Consider the following 21,203-nt stretch of genomic DNA (forward strand, 5'->3'; position numbering starts at 1 on the left):
CAGGTCAGCTCTCAGGGCAGCTCCCCAAGGTCAGTGGAGCGAGCTTGGGAGGAGCAGTCCCCATCCGACAAGCAAGTGGGAATCCTGGTGAGCCCTGGGCCTCTGCAGGAGCCCACTGTGGGCCCTTCCATTGTCCCAGGACTGTCTAGGCTCTGCTTCTCTGCCCAGACCTAGTAAGAACCAGGTTCTCTGTCCCCTCTCTGGGACACAGCAGATGACCTGCGAAACACTCCCAGCTCTCTCAATCTCTTAAAATCCAGAAAGTGAGAGAAATAAGACAATTTAATGATGGCTTCCTTGGTTTACAGACAACGGAAGGACAAACGTTTCTCTCCATGCACTGGTACAATGAAATTCAGAGAGGAGTGGCAGTCCCAGGACAGGAGCCGTGGTGTTCAGAGCCACTGCCTCCACTTCCTGGTCGCATGGTCCCACCAACTGTCTGGCTCAACAACCACAGACCCGGGGACATGCGGGCTGGCCCGGCCTCCTGGTGGGGCGTGAGGGGCCAGAGGCCACAGGGAGCAAGGCGCAGCGGCACTGCCGTGCGTTGGTGGAAGAGCGTGTGTGTGTGTGGGGGGTGGGGACAAGTGTCTGGATGTGCCCTGAAGACAGTGCAGCTCAGTGGCGTCAGCTGTCCCATCAGAGCCGTCCTGAGGGCTAGACCCAGGCTGAGCTGGGGCTGAGGTATCGGGGTCGGGAGGACGGTGGCCAGAAGACCCATGGCGGAGACGGAGCACACGCTGACTGCTTTCCTCCCGCACACTGAGCTCTTGAGGACCCAGCTCTATCCGGCAAAGGGTAAGGACATTCCCAAGATTTGGAGCTGGAGAAGTAGCAGTGGGGAAAGTAAGGAAGTACAGACTGTTCCAATCCTGAGGCCAGCTGACACGTTGCTGCTCCGTCCGGGCCTGCCACCCCCGTCCCCTCAGGCCCAAGCACTGGAGCCGGCAAAGCCGAGATCAGGGACCCCAGCACTCTTCCCAGATTCAACCAGCTGACTGTACCTTTTCTAAAGAGAGGGAGGAGAAGGAAAAAGGCCACGGGTTTCTAAAGAGAAATCCCGGGAAGGGCAGCACCAAAGGGTGGGGAAGGGAACTCTGGCTCCGTCCAGCGTGGGAAGCTGGCCGTGGCCTCCGGTCCTTGGCCCAAGCTCGGCGGCCCGCCTAGCTGAGCATCTTGTGCCGATCGAAGACTGTCTTGCGCTGCTCCTGCACCTGCAGCTTCCACCGCTGCTGCGCGCCTTCCACGCGCTCCAGGACGGTGTTGGCGCGAGGGCCCCCCAGGGAGGCAGTGGCAGCCACCGCAGCGCGGGCGTCCTGCAGCGGGAAGAAAAAGGACAGAAGAGTCAGCTCTGTGAGCCAGGGCGGGTCTCGGAAGCCTGACGCAGAAAAAATGTCTTTAGAGCAATCCCAGAGGCTGAGCCCCCAGACTGGGAGGCTGGACCTTCTCGCCAGCTTCGCACTGCCGGAGGGCCTTGTCCCACACACCAGGCCAGTGGCAGGCTCGGTGTCTGGAGAATGTGCAGGGCAGGCCCTGGGAAACAGGGACACTCTGGGAGGAGTATGATCTGGGGCTCCAGTTACCACACGGCTGTAGTTCAAGCTGGGTCCCCGGCTGCACCCCACTGGCTCTGACCCTCAGGAGGAACACTGACTGTTGGGACTGGGACCTCACTGGGTCAGCGCAGAAGCCTGATGTCCTTTGTGGCTCCAGAAAATGCACCAGTGTGCCCCAGAGCAGGTAGCAGGGTGCAGAACTCCCCTGTCCTGCCAGCCATGGCCCAGGGACAGCTGGGAGGCCAAGGGGCTTGGGCCCAGCTGCCCTGGGTAGGGAGCACATGCGTGCCAGCGGGGAAGACGGGCCCACGGAGGAGTCTGCAGGGGACCTGCTCCGCCAGTGGCTGGGACACCTGGCTGACTGCCCCTGACTTTCACCCAGCTGAAAGAAGGGATGTCACTCACTCAGGGAGTCGGACAGGGTTGGGACTCAACCCCAGCACTCCCATTCCAGAGCCTGCCCTGGCCCCTCTCCTCTGAGAGGGGTTAGGGTGGCTCAGCTCCTTCTGTGTAAGCCCTTCTGTGCTCTCGGAACCTCTCCCATTGTAAAAAGCAGCGGCTCCCCTAATTACCACCTGCCTGCCTCTGAAGCTCCAGAGCCTGTGCATTTCCTGCAGGACCCCAATCTGATCTTTGGGGGGAATTAGAGCTGAGGGCCAGGCCCACACCCCCGTGGGGATTTCCTCCCTCGCTCTCCCTGCCTCTCATCTCCTGCCACACATCTCTTAAGGGATTAGCACACCTCTCTAAGCCCAGAGCCGCCCAGTAAATGCAACTCTGCTTCTGATGCCCCGCGCTGGCACAGCTTCTGTCGCCCTGCAGCTGCCAAGCTGGGGAGAATTCGGGGGGAGGTAGGCAGAGGTAGGGAAGGCAGAGAGAGCTGGCACTTGCAGAGGTGGCCAGCTAGGGGTGAGGCTGGGAGATAGTTCACCGTTGCCGTAGAGCTCTGAGTCACTGTCTCGTGAGGGACACTGCCTCCCTGGGGCCCAGGTCCAGGGCACAGAGGAAGGCTTCCTGGGCCCTGCAGAGCTGAGGAGCCCAGCGACACCAAGCACGCAGGTGCCCACAGCGTCAGGCAGGGGGCGCACTGAGCCCAGAGTCGGACTCCTGTGTTCTAGGGCTGGGCTCCCAGGGGCCAACTTCTCCAGGCCTCAGATCCCAGCTCACCCCAGCCCCCCTGGGGGCCCATCTCAGAAGGATAGCCTTAGCCACCTGGCAGCTTTGGGTCCCTGGACAAGTGATTGTTTCTCCAAGCTTCAATTTAATACAGCCAGTCCTTCCAAACTTTTGTGACTGCACTGTCCGCAGGCATGACACGCACCCAATGACCCCGTGGGTGTGCACACACACACACGCACACAGGATAGAGAAGTTTTACGAGACCATTAGTATGACGCATTCTGATATTCCCTGCTCTGCTCTTCTTCGTTTTTAAAAAAACGCTGGTTATGACTCACAACTGATCTCACGACCTAACGGCTTACAACCCGTACTTTGAAAACACAGTTTAGGATGAGAAGACGGGTACGACAAGGTTAGATAAAATCATATACATCAAGTTCTCGGGATGCTGGTGGTCGCGGAGCAGGAGCAGGAGCTCAAGAAAAGTTTTGTTTTCTTCCTCCCTGCACTTCAGTTCAGGGGCTAACACTGTGGAATCCAACAAACCCGGCTCTGAATCTTGGTCTCACAGCTGCCGGAACAGGACCCCGGGCGAGCTAGCTCATTCTCAGAGCTGTTTCCCTGTCGGTGGGATGCGGACAGCCGGGCTGCGTCTCCAGCAGGCCGTGCAAGGAGAGTGTCTCGCGGCACCCGGCACACAGCACACGCTCAGTTCCCAGCAGCAGCTCCTCCCGCCACATGCCAGCTCTGGGGTCTCCGAGGTGCGAGGAAGGGGAAGATGCTAGTAGACCACTGCTCGAGGAAGCTGCCTTGGAAGAAGGACCACGGCCCGGCACCACTTGTCCATCCTGTCCCTTCCTGGTTCGGATGCACCGGCTGGGAGCTACGGGGGGTCAAGGACAAGCCTCTGGGTGCCCGGGGAGGGGAGGTAGGCACTGCAGTCCCCCTGGGGAAACTGTGAGCCCACTGGGACCTGGCTGTGCTGGCCAGCTGGCCCCCTTCCCTGCTGTCCTGGCCTCGGGGGCCCAAGGGGCTTCTCTCCCTCCCCACCTCTCATCCCTGTCCCTCCGGGTCACACGAGCAGCGGGGTGTGAGCCCGGGAGGCAGGCCGGGAGGGATGGGCCAGCTCCAGCCCAGCTCCTCCTTGTCGGCTCTGCAGCTCCAAAGAACGTCTTGAGGAGGGGAAGGCAGGGGAAGCCAAGAGCAGAGCATTAGGGAACACGCTGAAACTCACCGCATGACCACAGCATCATTTGTTTCCCCTTCATGTAAAGTCTTAACAAACAGCTCCTAAGTGGGGGAAAGCTGCCGCTGAGAGGCTCCGTGTTTCCATTGCTAATAGTCTGATTAAAAGGTATTAGAGCTTCCACGTCTGTTCTAGAGAAGCCCAGAGTGGGGCCTCATCTGTGCCTGTTCTGCTGCAGAACGGCAGCTGGAGGCCGGAGAGAAATCGCACCACGTTGAGCCTCTTCCCTCTGAGGCGGGGGCTCTGGGGAACACAGGGCAGCAGGAGGGCCGTTCAGAGGGGAGGAAGGCACCTGGATCCTGACAGGGTGTCAAGGGATGCCCAAAGGGACCAGAATAGCATGGTGATGACAAGTGTCACTGTGTGCCAGGGGCTCTGTTAAGTACTTGACGTGGGTTACGCCCAGGCGAGGGGGGACTGGGTGGCACTACTCCCGTCTGCAGACAAGGAAGCTGAGGCCACGGGAGAGGAGTCCCCTCGCTGCCCCGGTCACACGGCGCTGTGGCAGCTGAGTGGGAGCTGGAACCCATGTCTGTGTTCTCTCGCCCCAGCACTCTGCTGGCTGCTTCTTTGGCTGGTGGCTCCGAGGAGAGAGCCAACATGGAAAAACAAAGAAGCAAGCCAGTATCTTTCCACGAGGTCAGAATAAGTGCACAGCGCTGGTAAAGGCACTGGGGATCGGGGACCTTTCTCTCTGGGCCTGGGAGGCCCCAAATCCTAGTGTGCACAGGCCAGAGTTGACGAACACCATCAACACGGCCCGGAGGAAAGCTGGCCTTCCCATGCAGGAGCACTGCCTCCAAGTCAGCACCCAGCACCGGGATGAGGACAAGGGGACGGAGGGAAAGAACGGCCACTTAGAGCTGCACTCCCCCAGCCCTCCCCAGTCCTGGGAGTGGGGGCAGGACAGGCAGCGCCGTCACTCACCCGCTCACACAGCTCGGAATGGCCCGGGCACAAAGCCCTCCCGAAAGGGGACTACAATGGCCTCCCTCAGTTTTCCAAGTTTAATCCAAATCCTTCCTGCTGCAGCCAAACCCCACTGCTTCTCTGCTGCAGAGCTCTGACTCCCACACCTGCCAGCCACCCTCCTAAGACAGCCCACAATGCATGTCCCCGCAGACATCCTGCTTGCTGACTCGGCGACCACAGATAGAACCCGTGTGGGCACAGCACCCTGGCCCCTGCTCTGGCTGAAGCACATACCCCCGGCCTTGATGCCCCCGCGGCCCCAGCTCCGCAGCGCCCCCGGTCCACACAGCAGCCCCTCACCACCCAGCCTTTGCTCAAGCTGTGCCAGGCCTCCCCGCCAGTAACCACCGCGCTGCTGATGTGTTCAGACCCTACCGAATCTCTCATAGTTAAGGAGGAACAAACACCTGTCAAGCTGGCCGGCACATCCTCACGGTGAGGTGCAGTGAGAGCAACTAAAGCCAATCCACACGGGGAAAGGCACACTCAGAGATCATGCACCACGGCCAGTAACGGCAGAGTCGGAGTCGGACCCAGAGCTGTGGTTCTAAAGCCCTCTCCTGACAATGGTGCTGGGAGCCTCCCACCGGACACTCTAGAAATGGCTACTGAATCACACACTCTTCTGTCCGTCCCCAGAGAACTGTCCCCATCAGTGTCCCCTTCAGGGTTCTCTGCCAGCCTCCCGGGGTGAGGGCCCTCGGTACACGATGCTGCCCGACCAGCCCTGGACAGGAAGGGAGGCCGTCCCAGAAGCCCTGAGCCTTCTCGTCACCCCGGCTCCATCACGACCCCAGGTTACCACCACCATTCTTTGGGTTCTCCACACATCCTCTCACCCTGGGGGTGGTGGGGAGAACCGTACCCAACCCCGAGAGCTGAGGGCTCTGAGGACCCCTGAGAGCTCAGGGGGCCCACGCTCCAAGTAGCAGAGACATCGAGAGCCTCATGGAAAACCTTATTTCTCGCTCTTCAAAGAGGGCCAAACCCGTACATCTAAAAAGCTCTGTTTGCCGTTTTTGTCCCAGCAAACACGCTTGCTTCCTCCTTTCAAAGGGTGTCTGAGCCTGGGGATTAAGCCTAATGCTGCCGGAATCCCAGGGGAGGCAGCGCTCAGCAATCAGGGCCCACTGAGGCCTGCCAGCACTTTCAAAGGGAACACGACAGGCTTTCATCTCCCTCCTGGGCGCTGGGGCTGGGGCTGTGGGGGAGGCCTCCCTTCCTCTTCCAGACCTCTCGCCCCAGGGCAGGAGAGCTCTTGGCTACAGGATTTGGGGGAATGGAGCCAAGGGCCCCCAAACCTGGGAAGTGGTCCAATCCCCAGATCTCATGTCTGATTGGATCCCAGACTTGGGGTAGGGGGTGGGGCAGGGGCAAGGAAGCCTGGACAGTTTCCTCCTCAAGGTCACTGAGTTACACTACACAGGCCTGGGCAAACTTCCAAAGAACCTGAGAGGTCCCATTCCAACTTTCTTCTTTTTGGAGCGAACACTACATCCCTTACACCCCAGGGCAGACCCCATCCTTCTCGCTTCCTTCTTAAGGGAAACACTGTGCAGACCACTAATACCCCAAAGACACAGCTTCAGCCCTGGCTCTACCACTGTTTGGCCAGGTGGCCTCGGGACCTGCTCTCCTTGCCCCCCATGCCACCCCACTACCCCTTGTGCACCGAGACAGGTGGGTCACCAGAGTTTCCCCCCGCCACCATACAAGGCTAGGGCCACTGGGTCTCTGCAGAGATGAGATCTATTGATCCTAGTGTCCCCAGAGCAGCTGAGCTGTCACTCTCCCTATGCCCTCCCTAAGCTGGCTCGGAAGACCCCCCTGCCAGGAAGCCTTCCCTCCTAGACTAACCGGAAGAGAAGAAGTCCCCAGTCCTTGTCTAGTAAAGAGCCTCCCAAGCCCCTCACTTTCTCCCTGACGGCCATGGCTGGACTCCTGATCTTGCCCGTCGCGTCCCAGCTCATTCACTTGGCTTGGGCTCTGTCTTGGGGCCTCAACACCCCAGGGCAGACCTGAGCTCCGTAAACCCACATAGTGGAGTTGAGGGGCCAGCGGGAAGAGGAGAAGCCCCATGCATGGGAGAAAAATGGATCTGCTGAACCCCCAGGAGGGATGACTTAGGGATGCCCAAGGTGGGGGCCCTGCACGGAATCATGACGTGAGGGGATGGAGAGCTAGGCCAAGTGCTGGGACGAACGCTTGCTAAGGGTGCTAAGCTGGTAGGCAGACTCCACTCACAGCTGCCCCGAGGGGGTCCCTTAATCACCTCCAGGTACCGGGGAGCTGCGCTCTGCCCCATCCACCACGTATCTGTGCAGAGATGGCTGCGCCTCAGGTCAAGGGCATCAGAACTCAACACCTTTTATTTCCTTCTAGAGCATCGGGGTAGCAGGTGAGGGAGTGTCATCGCCCCCCACTCCCAGGGCGGGAGTCTCCCCCACAGTGGGTACATGGGCTTGCCAGCTTCGGCTTGAGCTGCCTACGGTGCCCCCACCACCCCTGCAGGCCCTGAGGATATGTGGCCCGACAGCACTTCCTGGTAGGACAATCCTCCTTACTCAGCCAAAGTCTGCACCCAGGGAATGGACACCTTGGATTGGAGATCTACTCTCAGAACTGGATGGCCACATCCAACCCTTCCTCTCCCCTGAGTGCCCCCTCACACAAATAGAAGCAGCTCTGGCTTAAGCCTCGGAGTCTCCTGGGAGAGAGGGGCCTGGGCCCAGACCCAGAGATAGCAGGCTGCCCTCCCCTCTGGCACCACATCCAGGACGGCAGGAGACAAAACAAGGCCATGCCCAAGAGCCATGCATTCCAGAACAATCGCAGCATGGGCTGTGTAATCACGGGCCACATCTCTCAATTACTCCCCCGGCCAGGACTGCAATTACCACCTTACCCCTAATCGCCGAGTGTTATTAGCGAAGCTCCTCCCCATCAGAGCTGCTATTACCGCACGTTAATAACCAGGTAGGCACGCAAGGTTTCCTCTTGAACACAGACCACCCAACTGCCAGTGCCAACCCCCCAGGCCCCAGCTCCAAGGGGCGAGGCCCATCCTCCCTGCTCCTGCTCGGGCCGGACTCACATCAGCAGGAGACTGGGGGCAGGCCAGGAACAGTCCAGCCACACACCCAGGATAAGCAACAGAGCCCGTGTGATGGCCCGGCCTCTCTCCTCACCAGCCTCGTTCTCGTGCTTGTGCCGGCCCAGACCCACGACACCCAGTGGCTGCACACAGAGATCTGAGCCTAGGACCCTCTCAGTGGGAGACCCGACCTTTCCCATCTCTAATCCTGTGCCTGACTGGTCTAAACTGTGAGTTCAGCTGATGCCTGGTGATTTCTAGTGACCCCAAACACTCACCCACCCAACCCATCAACTGTGTCACTAGGTGACACTAAGCTAACTGTGTCACTAAGAAGGAGTCACTAAGACTCTTGTTAAATCTCCCTCTTAACTCCCAACTGTGGGTCCTTGTACCCTTGGCTTTACTGAGGTAAGACTAAGCTCTCTTCCACCAACATCGGAAGGCTGCTATCGTGAACCTCCTCGAGTTTGGTTTGGTATTTTTTCAAGCTAAACATGCCTCAGTTGATTCAACTTATTCTCCCAGGACGTAGCTGAGAGGCATCACCCTATCAGCCCCGCTGTACGTGTGCGGGTTCGCGCACTCCACCCTCAGCCTGGAGACACACAGCATCTTCTCGCAGCAGGCAGGCACTAAGGTCGGTGCTGACAGACTGCTCTGTGCCAGCATCTTCTCGCAGCAGGCAGGCACTAAGGTCGGTGCTGACAGACTGCTCTGTGCTCTCCCCAACTGCCCACAGACCGTCCTCAGGGCAGCGGGCCAGTAAGGGCTGCCCTGCCTCTGGGTACCTCCGCTCCGAGGCCACTGTGGGGGCTGTGTGGTCCCACAAGGGGACAGCTCCGGGCACAAGGGGTGAGGACTCAGTACACAGCCTGCTCATCGCACCCCTGCCGGGCCAGCTGTGCACGCACACTGCCTCTCGCTCCCAACAAGAGCTGTTCACCACCACCCTCCTCTGTCCCACCGAGGGCTTCCTGTGCAGGGCACCTGTAACCCCTCAGCATGGGAACAGATGGAGGAGGATGACAGTGGCTGCTAGCCGGGCCTGGCCTGACCCCCAGCAACCTTGACCTGAGGCATTTGCAGGTGGCCTAGAGTCAATGGGTCCCCACCTTCTTTATCTAATCGCACTGAAATTCCTTAGCCTGACATTAGAGGCCAATAATAATCTGCTCTAATCTGGCCGGCTCTGTTGGACGCTACTCCTACATGCCTACCTTAGCCTCGAAATGCTCCAGATTCCTCAAGCACCTCAGCACCGCTGTCGACCTTACTCCTCGTTGGCCCTTAAAGACCGGCTTTTCCTTAAGGCACCCAGGTTGCGCTCCGCCTCAAGCAGGCACTCAACAGACGTCCACAAAGTCCCTACAGGACAAACCTGCTCTCTCCATGTCTACCGACTCAACACCAGCGTCTGAGCACCCAGGACATGGTTGTCTACGTGTGACTGGCCCAGCTCGGTCCGTCTCCCCTCAGCCTGGAAAGGCAGCATGACAGGGACAGAGGGCTCTGCCAACGTATACATGGAGGCTGATGCCAGACATCAGCAACACTGCAGGGCCACGTCCTGCTTCATCCGTTCCCTGCTGAGGAAAACTCTGGAGTCTGGGTGACGTGTAGGACACTGAACAGAAGAGCCAACTGGAGCATGGGGGCGGTGAGGGCCACGGATCCCCGCCTGGGCCTCCACGATGCTACTGTGGTTCTGCCCTGGGGACCTATAGGCTTGGAGCCCAGGACCCCCGTGTGTGTGGGCAGAGGGACTGGCAGGGCCCCAGCACCCAGAAACCCGGTTACCTCATTCTCTTCCTCATTGTGCAGCTGCTCCGTGTACGCATCCGGCTTCCGAATCAGAGGGTCCACCAGCATCAGGAAGGCCATGTAGAGCAAGAGGGCCCCCACCACTGACAGGTAGATGACAATGATGACCTAAGGGAGAGAGCCAGCTTGCCCTGTGAACTAACACCCCAGGCCAGGGTGGCCACAAGCATTCAGGGACAGAGGCTGTCTTGAGTGCCACACTGGGGAAGGGCCTGGAGGCTGCAGGCTTGGAGGCAAAGAAAAAAGGGACAGGGCGCCCTATTTTACATATATATCAGCTCTGCTCTAAACCGAGGGGACCCCACAAGAACAGCGGACATAAAAATAGATCGTGAAGGAAGGCATGATGCTCCTGGGGTGGGGAGTGCAGAAATGGGGCCTACCTGGCTACCTCTAAGGAAGGGGGGAAAGCAAAGGGACACAAAGTAAGAACAGGAAAGAACCCGCTGGGGGAGAGTCCTGAGGCCAAGCCCCAGGGCATGGGGGCTCACTCCCCACTGCCAAGAGCAGGATGGGGTGGGGAGCTCCAGTCCTGAGAGGGCACACCCATGGGCGGAGGGGGACAGGCTGGCAAGAAGGTGTGCCCTAAAGGCTGGCGGTCCTGCATGGAGGTGACAGCCAGTGGCAGAGTGGCAAACCTCTTACGTACGTGCAGAGTCCCACAAGCTGGAGTAACTTCCATTTCACAGCAAAGACAGATTCAGTGAGGTGAATTCAGTGCCTCCCAGAGCGGTGCTCTGGGCACTTAAGACAGAACTCTCCAAGACATTCAGTGCCACAGCCCTTACAGTGGCATCACGAATACATCTGTTACTGAGACCAAAGAAGCACCTTTGCTCGTGTCCAAGTGCCCATTGGGCGGCCACTACTCACCTGAGAACCAGGAGCCTAGGTCCCAAGGTCAGCAAATGGTAGAGGTTTTTAAACCTGAACTCAGATTTACTAACTCTGGCTCATATGCTTTCTCTACTTCCACAATGCCTGGCCATCACTGGCCTGTGACTTCAGCCTTGGCCCCAAAGGGACTGTGATGAGCGATAAAAGGAAGAGAAAAACCCTGGGACTTTCAGGTCAAAGCTCAGCTCAAAGGTCAAGGTCAACTACACCAGCTTCCTCCCTGACTGGGGCTTCCGTGTTCACAACTCTTTAAATAAGGCGAGGTCAGACCTCTTGCCAATACCCCGAGAAGGGCAAGGGGAAGGGAGGCTGAGTCTCTAGCAGGCCGAAGCTGGGGGATGGTGGGGGCTTGTAGGGAGGAGGACTGGAGGGAAACCTGGGGGATTAGGAGGTGTGTCTGATGAGGTCCCTGTATTGGGAAGTCCCTTTCTGCCAAACAGGGAGAGGCGACACTTGGCTCAACATTCAGTCTCAGCCATCTGGTCCCCAGAGGGTGGGCCCTGGAGCATGTTCAGAGCAGGAGAAAGACGCTCCAGTAGGGGCTGGCTCAGGAGGGAAGATAAAAGGAGTTGAGTCTGCACAGCTAGATGAGGTGAAGACTGAGGTGGGGGGGACAGGCAGGTGCTTTCCATCAGAAAGGCAAGAACACAGAGGACCGCAGGACAGGGAAGGAGCTGCCAGCTCCCTGGTCTGGGCAGGACAATAGCAGGGAGCACCACCTCCCTTCCTGAGCCTCAGAAGGAGAAACCTGAGGGATTAGGCAGTGCCGTTAAACTCCTCAATTCCCTTCTGGATGCTATTTTTAAACTCTCCATAGGACCGGCAGAAGTAAATTGAAATCCTGGCCAGGAAGAGCTCAAGTTAGAAATCAGTATGCGGGGCCTGGCTCAGGAGTTAGAGCCCAGACTAGGAGACCCCGGGGGAGGCTCTGGTGGATGAGCTTCTACTAGCATTTGTGGTGGTCTCTTGGAGCCCACCCAGGGGCAGAGGAAAGGACAAGCTCCCCACCCTCACTCGCTATTGTGGTCAGGTCTACTGCTTCTCTCCCAAATTCACCCAATAGCCTGCAAGAATGAGGTTCGGGGCTGAAGCCCTTCCTGCCCAGGTCCCACCACGTGGACACCATGCCCTGGTGCACAGCTCTCAGAGGGGCTTTTCGGGAGACTGAGGCCATTCTGGAAGCTCAGTTAGATGGGGTGTTCTGGGAGGGCAGCCTTACTGCTCTGTTAGCGGCATCTGGGATGTTGCCTGGAACTTAAAGGCACTGAAAGAGGCTTACTGAATGAATGGAAGAGAGAAGGGGGAAATTGGAAAGAACAGGAGGAAAAAAGTGACATGAAGCGCCGCTCTCAGGTTCCCAGCCCCCCATGTAACAGGAGCCACTGGACAGATGTCTGAGGACAGAGCTGGCTCCAAGCAGGTGTGGGAAGCAGGCCCCTGTGTCTGTGACAAGCCAGTCCAGAAGCCAGACCCACAGCCAACTGGAACGTTCCAGGATACAGGAAAAGACTGAGGGTGCTGGGCAGCTAGGGAGTGGGACAGGCCCATGCCCCGAGCCCCGGGCTACCTTGATGGTGGTGGTGCTCCGCTCCTCGTACTTGCACTCACACAGCAGGCAGTAGGCCTCCACGTCGTGGCCGGGCACTGGCATGGGCTCCACCACGTGTAGGCAGTTGCTGGAAAGAGACAGACAGGGGTGGTGGGAGCAGGCCCACCAGCTAGAGGGGAGACGGAGGTGAAAATCGCCTTCCCAACCCACCAACCCACCAGAACCAGCTCTCAGAAGTGCACTTACATGCGGACCTGCCGCCCTCAGCTGCCTTTGTGTCCCATGGTGTGCTCTGCCCCCTCCACGGGGGCTCACCCAGTCCCAAGATCTCCAAGTCAGAGCTGGGGAGGCCTCGAGTGGAGTCGGAGACTGGAATCCCTAGTCAGGACCACCCTCTGGCACCCTTCTCCAGCTGCCCACCAGGCACCACAGAGACAGCCCCCAGGGGCCTCACACTCCCCAATCACCTTCCATCGCTCCGGCCCAGCTCCCGGGGCTATGTCCCCAACGGCACAGAGTACCCCGACCATCCACTCCGCCGACCAAACCCAAACCAGCAACCACCTCTGACGCTCCGTTCTCCCCTCACCTATGAAGCCACCAAATGCCCGTGATTTTACCTCCTTAAAAGTTCCCAAGACCCACCTTCTCTATTGGCTCCCACTGTCCTGTCTCAGCTCAAGGTCTCATCGTTCTGTCCTCGGACCAATGCCCCAGACTCCCCACTGCCCTCGCGCCTCTCATCGGGCCTGCGCCCGTATCACCTTCTTCACCCGGCAGCTGAGCGGTGTGAGCGAACGAAACTCCCGTCACGTCACCCCCCACTTAAAGTCTGAAGCTGGTCAAGGCCTCCACAGGGCCTCTAGGCTGAGGCCCACTGAGCTGCTGCCCCTGGGGCGCCCACGGCTGCGTCTCCTCCTCCCTACCATCCCTGCCACTGCTCGCCCCACACGCTCTCCTCCAGCTCTGCTGATCTGGACTCTTCTCTGAATGAGCCATGCTCCTCTCCTTGACACGTCTCCTGCCTCCTGCCGGAATCCGCGGCTTTGCCGCCTCCCCTTCCCAGGCTCTGAATCCCTATTCGTCCTTCGTATAGGGATCTCCAGCCCAGAGATCTGACCTCTCCCCACAGCGGCCAGCTCCCCACGCTCATCCTGTCACAGCACTGACCGAACTGTGCTGTCAACCCACCTGTATTTGTACGGTCTCCCTGGGGAGAAGCTAAGTTCCTTAAGGACAGAGGCCTTAGCACCCAGCGCAGAGCTGGCAGAGCAGGGCTCGGGGAGGAGGCCCAGTGAGCAAGCTACTGCCAAGGGTGTTCTGAGGGCGCAGCCACTTAGCCCGCCTTTACCGAACAGTGCTCCCGACCCAGGTGAGCTAGAGATCACAGGCCCCACGTTTAGAAAGAGGGAAGTGAGCTCAAGAGGGCAAAGTGGCATTGCCACCACAATGAGGTCAGGACCCAAATCCCGATCCTCGGCTCATCCTTCATGTGACACTCTGTCTCAGGGAGCCTGGGCCTGTGCTCAGCTCTTTAGTTGGGCCTCTCGATCAGTCCCGGCCTTCTTCAGATCAGTGGGTTTCAATAGGTACGGTTCTAAGACCACAGTGAACAAATGACCTCAAGAATGAACCTTGATCATTACCACTGGGGGAAGTCAACCACACTCTCAGAGGTTCGCAGAGGCAAACCAGGCATCACACTGCAAAGGACAGCCAGGTCTGGGGCTCTGCGCTTATGTCCTCCTCTCCGGGTTGCAGGGGTTGTACCAGATGACCTTTAAGGCCCTTCCAGCTCTGACAGGAACCCTGCAAGGGTCAATGGGGAGAACCAGGAGATGGTACCATTAAGGGTAGTAGGTGGAAACTGAGGCTGGGCAGGATTCTAGGCCCCAGCGACAACACTGGCAACACCCCTGTAGTTGGTGGTGGCCCACAGGGCCCACAGGGGCCTTGACCTGTGGTCAGCAGGTTGAATGCATAGCCGAGTGACTACAGTTAACAGCACCACATAATAGGTCCTTCAAGTCTCTGCAAACAACCAGGCCTGTTCTGAGCTATCCCAGGGTCCTTCCAGACTTGGGCTGCGTTGCTGGCAAAAGCATCAAAGACAAGTGATGTGAAGATCAGGTGTGGAAATAAAAATGAGATGTCCTCTAAAAGCCTCTGTTCCCCTTAAAAATCCAGTATGTAGCACCCATGATTTCCTCTAAACCCCGGATGATTCCAGTTCCACCCCTGGGTAACAACTTCACCACATCACTCCCTGCTGGTGAGTGGGTCTCCTATGTAACTAACTGCACCATTTCTAGACCTGCACGCTGCCCCTCCAGGAGGAGCTGACAGACAAGGCCAAGTTCATGTACAGCACTGATAATCACTGCTGGGACCTTCTGTTCTCCAGGAAGTCCCTATAAGCCTTCTGAGGACCAGATGCCTCCCTTTCTGAGCCACATGGGGTTCTGGTCTGGAAGGCCACTCCAGTGCTGCAGTACACTCCCCACCAAGGGCAAGCCTGGTGGGGTGGTAGCGGCAGCTGGGAGGAGGGAACCCAGGTTCTTCAAACTGGAATCCTGGAATAGGCTGTAAAGGGATTCGGGGAACAGTAAATGGAAAGCTGACATCTTTCTGCTGTCTCTGGCCTCTTGCAAGTCGGTAAAACCCTAAACATGATCTTGCTCTCTAAGAATTTCATTTACCTTCTGGGGGACCGGTGGTACTGAGAGAATTCAAGGATTGGTCAGAGGACATTAAGGGCGAGGTCTACAGAGAAAGATACACTGGGTTTAATTCTCTGCTCCGCCACGTCTTCTGTGATGGCAAGTAATTTACTTATACCCTCTGGGTCCCCATTTCCTCCTTTACAAACAGAGGCTGGACTCATCAGTGCCTTTCAGGCTGTGTTCCCTTAGGTACCCCAGGAGCCACTGGGCAAGAAGGCAGTGGACGGAGGGGCTGAGGGACCGGTCTCTCCTGGCGCCAGGTCTGATTTTGTTTCACATGTTGTGTTTCCAACGCGGATTGTCTCTAGAAAGGTTTGATCTCTAGAAGTAAGAAAGACACTGAACTAACCTACTTGGTTCCCTCCCACTCTGGGATGCCTCTGCCAGGTCTCTCCTGGGCAGACCCACCAACAGAGCATCGCTGTTAGGGTTTCTGCCCTCCTGCAGGGGTGGTTATAAACTCCCAGCACTAGACGGTAGAACACCAGCAACGTGGGAACGTAAATGAGGTCACCTGTGAAGCCCGCAGCTCAGACAGTTCTGGCTTCGCTCCCCACAACACAGGGCACGAATATTCTCCCAGCCACGGACCCAGGTGAAGCAGAGCAGTAACAGTGGCAGAGACCTGAAGACTGGTCTCTTCTGGCCCATGCCAGAAGGTCAAGCCCTACCCCACCGCTACAGGGATGTCACCAATGTTGTCACTGGGTCCTAGAATCCTGCCTAGCCTCAGTTTCCACCTACCATCCTTAACGGAACTGTCCCCAAGTTCTCAATTTAAGAGAACTTGGAGACAGTTTAAGTGAACTTGTTCTTTGGGGGATCCCCTAATTCTGACTTGTAAGGAGAAGAAAATAAACTCTAGTCTGAGAGGTCTGGACAGCACTTCCTTCTCTCGGGCATCCACGCCTGGGTTTGCAGGTCATACTATCCCCTGGGGCCAGAGACAGGGCTACTAAAATCTGCTGTTGCCTCTGGGAGGCAGCCTTACTATCTGCTGTGGGGCTCAGACAGTCTCTCAATTTATTTACTCATGTCATCTGAGCTATAACTGCAACGTACAAGGAGGTCACAGGGGCTCCTTCCAAGACTTCACGTCTTAGAGCTTTGTGAATCCATCAGGACAGGCGAAACAAGACGCAAACAGTCTGCTGTGCAAGCAGCTCCAGTTTTCTGGGGCTGGGCTGTCTTATGATGAGTATCTATGTGACCTCTAACAAGGCCTGATAATATATATTAATATTAGCTAACATTTATACAGCACTTACTACGTGCCAGACATTGTCCTAAGCGTTCTAATGACACAGGCATTTATAAGCGTGCACATGTGCGCAAAGGCAAACACACACACACACACACACACTCTCTCTCAATACTCAAAATACTGCCATCCATCTTACAGATGAGGAAACTGAGGTACACTGGACAGCAAGTCCAGTGTCACTTGTGACACTGTCTCTTGTGACAAGAAGTCACTTGTCACACGATGAACAAGGGGCCAACCTGGATTTGAAGCCGGGCAGGCCAGATCCCAAGTCCACATGTCTAGCCAGTCTGCCTCTCAGAAAATCACTGACTATCTCAGAACTGGAGAAGTTCCAATTTCCCAAAAGCTGTGCTAACCAACCCCATAACCACCAAAGGAACTTTAAGAAAATGTTACTCCTGCTCCCTGATATTTCCTGAATTCAAATAGTAGGGGGAGAGGATCGAATGTACAGCAGGGAAACTATAGTTAACACCGTATCATATACTTGAAAGTGAAAAGAGCAGATCTTAAATGTTCTCACCACATGTGCGTGTGCGCACACGCACGCGGTAATTATTGGAGGTGATGGAGATAATCACTAACCTTACCGTAGTAATATGTCACCATACGTATGTCCATCAGACCATCAGGTTGTACACCTTAAACTTACAGTGCTATGTCTAATGGATCTCAATAAACCTGAGAAGAAAGAAAACAACGAAACCCCAAATCTTGAGAGCAGGTGGTGTGGGGAATCTGTATTTCCTCAAAGCCCACCTGATATTAACGCACAACCAAGCAGGGAACCTGACTGGGACACCCCCTCTCTGTGATGCGAATCCTTTCCACAGTGCCCTTAGCAAAGAATCACCCCATCTGTGCTCAGATCTCTCCAAGGATGGGGCTTCCCAGCTCTTAAAATAGCCTGGATTAGAAACACTTCCTCACCTCACACTGACATCGGTTTCCCTGAAGCTACTCCTGAAGCTGTTTCTACTGGCTCCAATTCTACACTAAAAAACCACATTGAATATAACTGATGCCCACTGCCATGTGCCTCACTTCCCAGAGCATGCCAGCACTGCTCCTCGTCTTTGCCAGCCACCAGATGTCTCCAAGCCCTTTCCTCTTCAAGCCTCCCTTGCACCACTCCTTCTAGGATATGGTGCTGAAACTTCCCTTCCCCAAGCTGGTCTCTTTTCTCCGAATGAATCTGAGCTTCTTTTTCTCCTTTTTTAAAGGGAAGCATCCAGAAATGAATTCAGGACTCCAGAAGTATAACTGAAATATCCTCTTTGAGTTTTAGTCTCTACAATTATAAAAAGGAAACACTACCTATCCCAATCTATCGCATCTACCTTACAAGGCATTAATGACACTGGTACAGAATAACACACGTAACAGAGCTTTGCAAAAGTACACCAAAGGTCCTATGTATGTGGGCACGCTATCTACCTTGCCCAATTTCTGTTACCATTTTGCATTTCTAAGAAACACCCAAATCAAAGCAAAATAACAAAATCCACTTCTCTGACCAGGAACCCCTCAGCTAGAATTCAAGACACCTGGGTCCTGTTCCCAACTGGCTGTGTGACCATGGGCAAAACAGTCCCTTGTACGCTCTAGTGGGAATGAAGGAGCAAGCTTATCCTCCAGGGATCCAAGAATCCCACTAAACACTTGTAACTTCAACTAGTGGTAGCAACCATGAGCCAGCCTATATGGCGCCTTACCAGTCCTTCTGTGACACATTCTGGTTGTAAATGTGCCCACTGATGTTTCTGTATGGCGGACAGATGCATTTGCAACGGATGTCTTCAGAGCTCTGGAAGAGAAAGTGCATGGTAGGCAGGTAGGCAGAGTCCCTGGCTTCAGGTTCTAGCAAGACTTTCAACTTTGAGTTCCCTGTTCCATATGTAAATGCTCTTGACCTCTCCCATCTCCAAGTTCATAAAGAAAGGACTTCTGCAAAAAGGATGCTAATATCATAGGACCCTCAAGACAGAAACTGTCCAGGTGGCAAATGAGACTCACAGAAAGCTGCCTAGGGATGCCATTCCCTAGTAGGGTGCTTGAGAGCAGGGGGTTGTGCGTGTGACAAGGGAAGTGATAGCCCTCTATACTGGGCCCCACACCTGCTGTGTGCATCTTGGTCCAGCAAAGGTGAGCCCCTTCCCAACCACCATCCCATCTCCAACTACGGAGCTTAGGACTGGGGGAGGTAAAGGTCAGGGGTACACAAAAAGTGGATCATTTCCACGGGAATACCCAAGCAACCCCTTAGAAAGTTCCTCCTCTCTGAAATGGGTATAAGACACCACCACAAATACTTTCATTCCAATCAGGAATTCCCCAGAGGGGCTGGAAGCAAACCCTCAGACTCAACCTTACTCAAAACCTTGGTGACCTTCAGAATTTTAAATTCCACAGAGCTACCCAAGGCCAGTTCCGGGTCATTTACCCCTAAAGAATGGAAATTTCTCAGGAGCCCCAGCACTTAGGTTGGGTAACCGAAACTCCCAGCTGTGTAGGACTGCACACTGAAGGAGCATTTCCACAAACTGTATTACTTGGTTCTCCTTAAGTACACCAGTAGACATTACAACCACCCCCGATTTTATCCGGGGCAAAGGAAGGTGTGGGGAACTTAGGTAATTCCTCCAAACACAAACTCCCTCGCTGGGATCCCACCTAGGTTTGGTCTGATGCAGAACCCGTGCTCTGGGCTCCACCCCTCTCCCCTCACTCCACCCTTACAAAGGCCTGCGGTGTGGCACCCGCGAGAACACTCCCGAACCTATGGTCCACTGATGACTGAGGGACAGGGATGGAGCAGCAGCCCCCTCTCGGGGCCGGGGATGAGGGGGCGGAGGCCCTGTCCTCAGGCACGGTGGTCGAGCACGAGGTGCTGCTGGCTCACCTCCCTCACCTTGTTGGCTTGCGCTGGGGGCAACAGCAAGCACCCGACCACGGCCACCAAACATAGGAGCTTCATGCTGATCAGGCTTGGGAGGCCAGCCAGACCGGACACCTGCATAAGAGACAGGAAGTCGGGAAGGGGAAAGCGGCCACACCACAGGCGGCACTCTCGGCCCTTGAGTCCTCCCGCGGGGACGTAGGAATGGAGTGAGGGGCTGGATTCAGCGTTCCAGGGCCTCCTAAAACCCTGTGGCCAAATACTGCCTTCCCTCCCCAAGTCTCCGGTTCTCCATGGTCCACCTCAGCTCCTCCCTGGAGCGCCCGGGAAGAGGGGGCCTCCTCCCGGGACCACGGCCGCCGGGGGCCTGGAGTTCCTAGGACCAGGCCCTGCTCCGACCCTCGCGGCGCGTTCCACCGCCCTCCGCCATCTCCGCCTCCGCCCGCCCGCTCGCCCAGCAGCTCCTCCCTACTCAATGCCCGATGAAAACTTTCGGGGTACAGGCTGGGAGCCCTGATCCGACCACCAAGGCCAGTGCCCACCTAATCAGGGGTCTCTGGCCGGCCTGGGACCCCCCCGCGTGCTCCCAGGACCCCCGTACCCCACCCCCAACGCCCAGTCCGCTAACCTGCGGGCCCCGCCGCCGCCGCAGAAAATCCAGCTGGTCCCGCCCCCTCCCGGCCTCTATTGGCTGCCGGAGCGGCCTCTCAGCCCAACCTCGCTATCACCAAGGTAACAAGGCCCACCTTCGCCTGGGCTCGGAGGCTCCCGCGCAAGGGAAAGGAAGGCATTTCTCAAACCCGACCAAACAAGAAAAGGGAGCGTCAACCTTCCAGACGGGAACAAGGAAGGGTCTTGCCTTTGTGTGGCGTGTAAAACCCCCACAGCAGTGCTTCGCCGCTTCTCGTATTACACAACTCGGGGGACCGGAGAGGGGCTAAGTGTGTTTCATCGTGTTGTTTTATAAAGAGAAAGCACTTTATAAGCTAGTAATAAAAACGATAACCTTAAAAACCCAGTAAAGGGCTTTGTCCTCCCTCCCAATTTGGAAATGTTAGTTAGGGATGCAGATCTTTACTGCAGAGGACTTTAACTAGGCCCCACCTCTGCTCTCCCCTCACTTAGCGCCCTGAGGAGAAGGAAACCAGGGGTGGCAGTGAGGTGGTGGGCTGGGCCTGCTAGGAGCGGGTTCAGCTGCTACTTACCTGGTCTCTTTGCCCCCCAGTGCTATCTGGACCTGGAGGACTGGGGCGAGGTATACAAGGCCACCATGGGGAGTGGGGAGTGGGAAGCTGGTGGGGAGGGAGGGAGGGAAGTCTGGGGTGCTGAGGGGCAGATGTGAACTTCTTGCCAGCTGTGAGGACAGAGGAGCCATCCGAGTCCAGGGTACCAGACATGGAATGAGGCCACCCAGGCTTTGGCCCTGGTTTGGCCACTGAGCAGCTATGTGAGCTTGGAAAAGCCACCGCCCTTTTCTGGGCCTCAGTTTCCTTATCTATAAAAACAACCGATTGGATAGAAGGTCTCTTCTATGTGGGGATTCCTGGGAGCGGCCCACACCGGCTGTTGGGGGCTAGAACCGGCATATGGGGTGGGTGCCGGCAGAATTAAATCCCTCTCAGCCACTGCGGACTATGGTGGGCTCCTTGTGTGGACGTAGTTGGGTTTATATTTGTTTCTCCTACTCATGTCTCACACCTCTTTAATTCCCCCTGGCAGACCACCGTACTCTTCATGGGCGCTCAGGAAAAGTGTGCTAAACAGAATTGAATAGAATTAAATTAAACCTCACTGGACAGCAGGCAGGAGTCACAATGATGTGACAAAGTCAGAGCTCAGTGAGCTCAATGACTAGGGCATGAATCCTGGTTTCCCCACTCCTTCCTAGTTGTAAAGATGTGGGTGGTTTGCTTCTTTTCTAGGGGAGCTTCGGTTTCCACATGCATAAAATGGGGCTAATATTACCTACCTTCCAGGGTTGTTATAGGAGTATAATGAATCTATATTGGCAAAGCCCCAGGAACAGTGGCTAGCCCCAAGTGGGAGAGGGA

At 56.4% G+C, this 21,203-nt stretch overlaps 1 protein-coding gene across 6 annotated transcripts; it reads right to left on the minus strand.

Annotated features, from left to right (window-relative positions):
• Positions 1 to 264: 264 nt before the first annotated feature.
• TMEM9 (transmembrane protein 9) lies at positions 265 to 19,856 on the minus strand. Of its 6 annotated transcripts, none has more exons than XM_082702986.1 (6): positions 19,781 to 19,856; positions 19,165 to 19,266; positions 17,969 to 18,060; positions 12,282 to 12,390; positions 9,794 to 9,925; positions 265 to 1,319 (listed from the first exon to the last, which is right to left on the minus strand). In XM_082702986.1, exons 2-6 carry the CDS (start codon positions 19,228 to 19,230, stop codon positions 1,167 to 1,169), a joined length of 552 nt encoding a protein of 183 aa, XP_082559112.1. In that variant the 5' UTR covers positions 19,231 to 19,266; positions 19,781 to 19,856; the 3' UTR covers positions 265 to 1,166. The 6 variants fall into 6 exon arrangements, with proteins under 6 accessions (XP_082559112.1, XP_082559110.1, XP_082559113.1 ...); XM_082702984.1 differs by having other exon boundaries at positions 19,156 to 19,266; XM_082702987.1 differs by lacking the exon at positions 19,781 to 19,856 and adding an exon at positions 19,695 to 19,777.
• Between the last annotated feature and the right edge of the window lie 1,347 nt (positions 19,857 to 21,203).

The sequence above is a fragment of the Mustela nivalis genome (assembly GCF_964662115.1).
Source record: "Mustela nivalis genome assembly, chromosome: 16".
NCBI classification, from domain to species: domain Eukaryota; kingdom Metazoa; phylum Chordata; class Mammalia; order Carnivora; family Mustelidae; genus Mustela; species Mustela nivalis.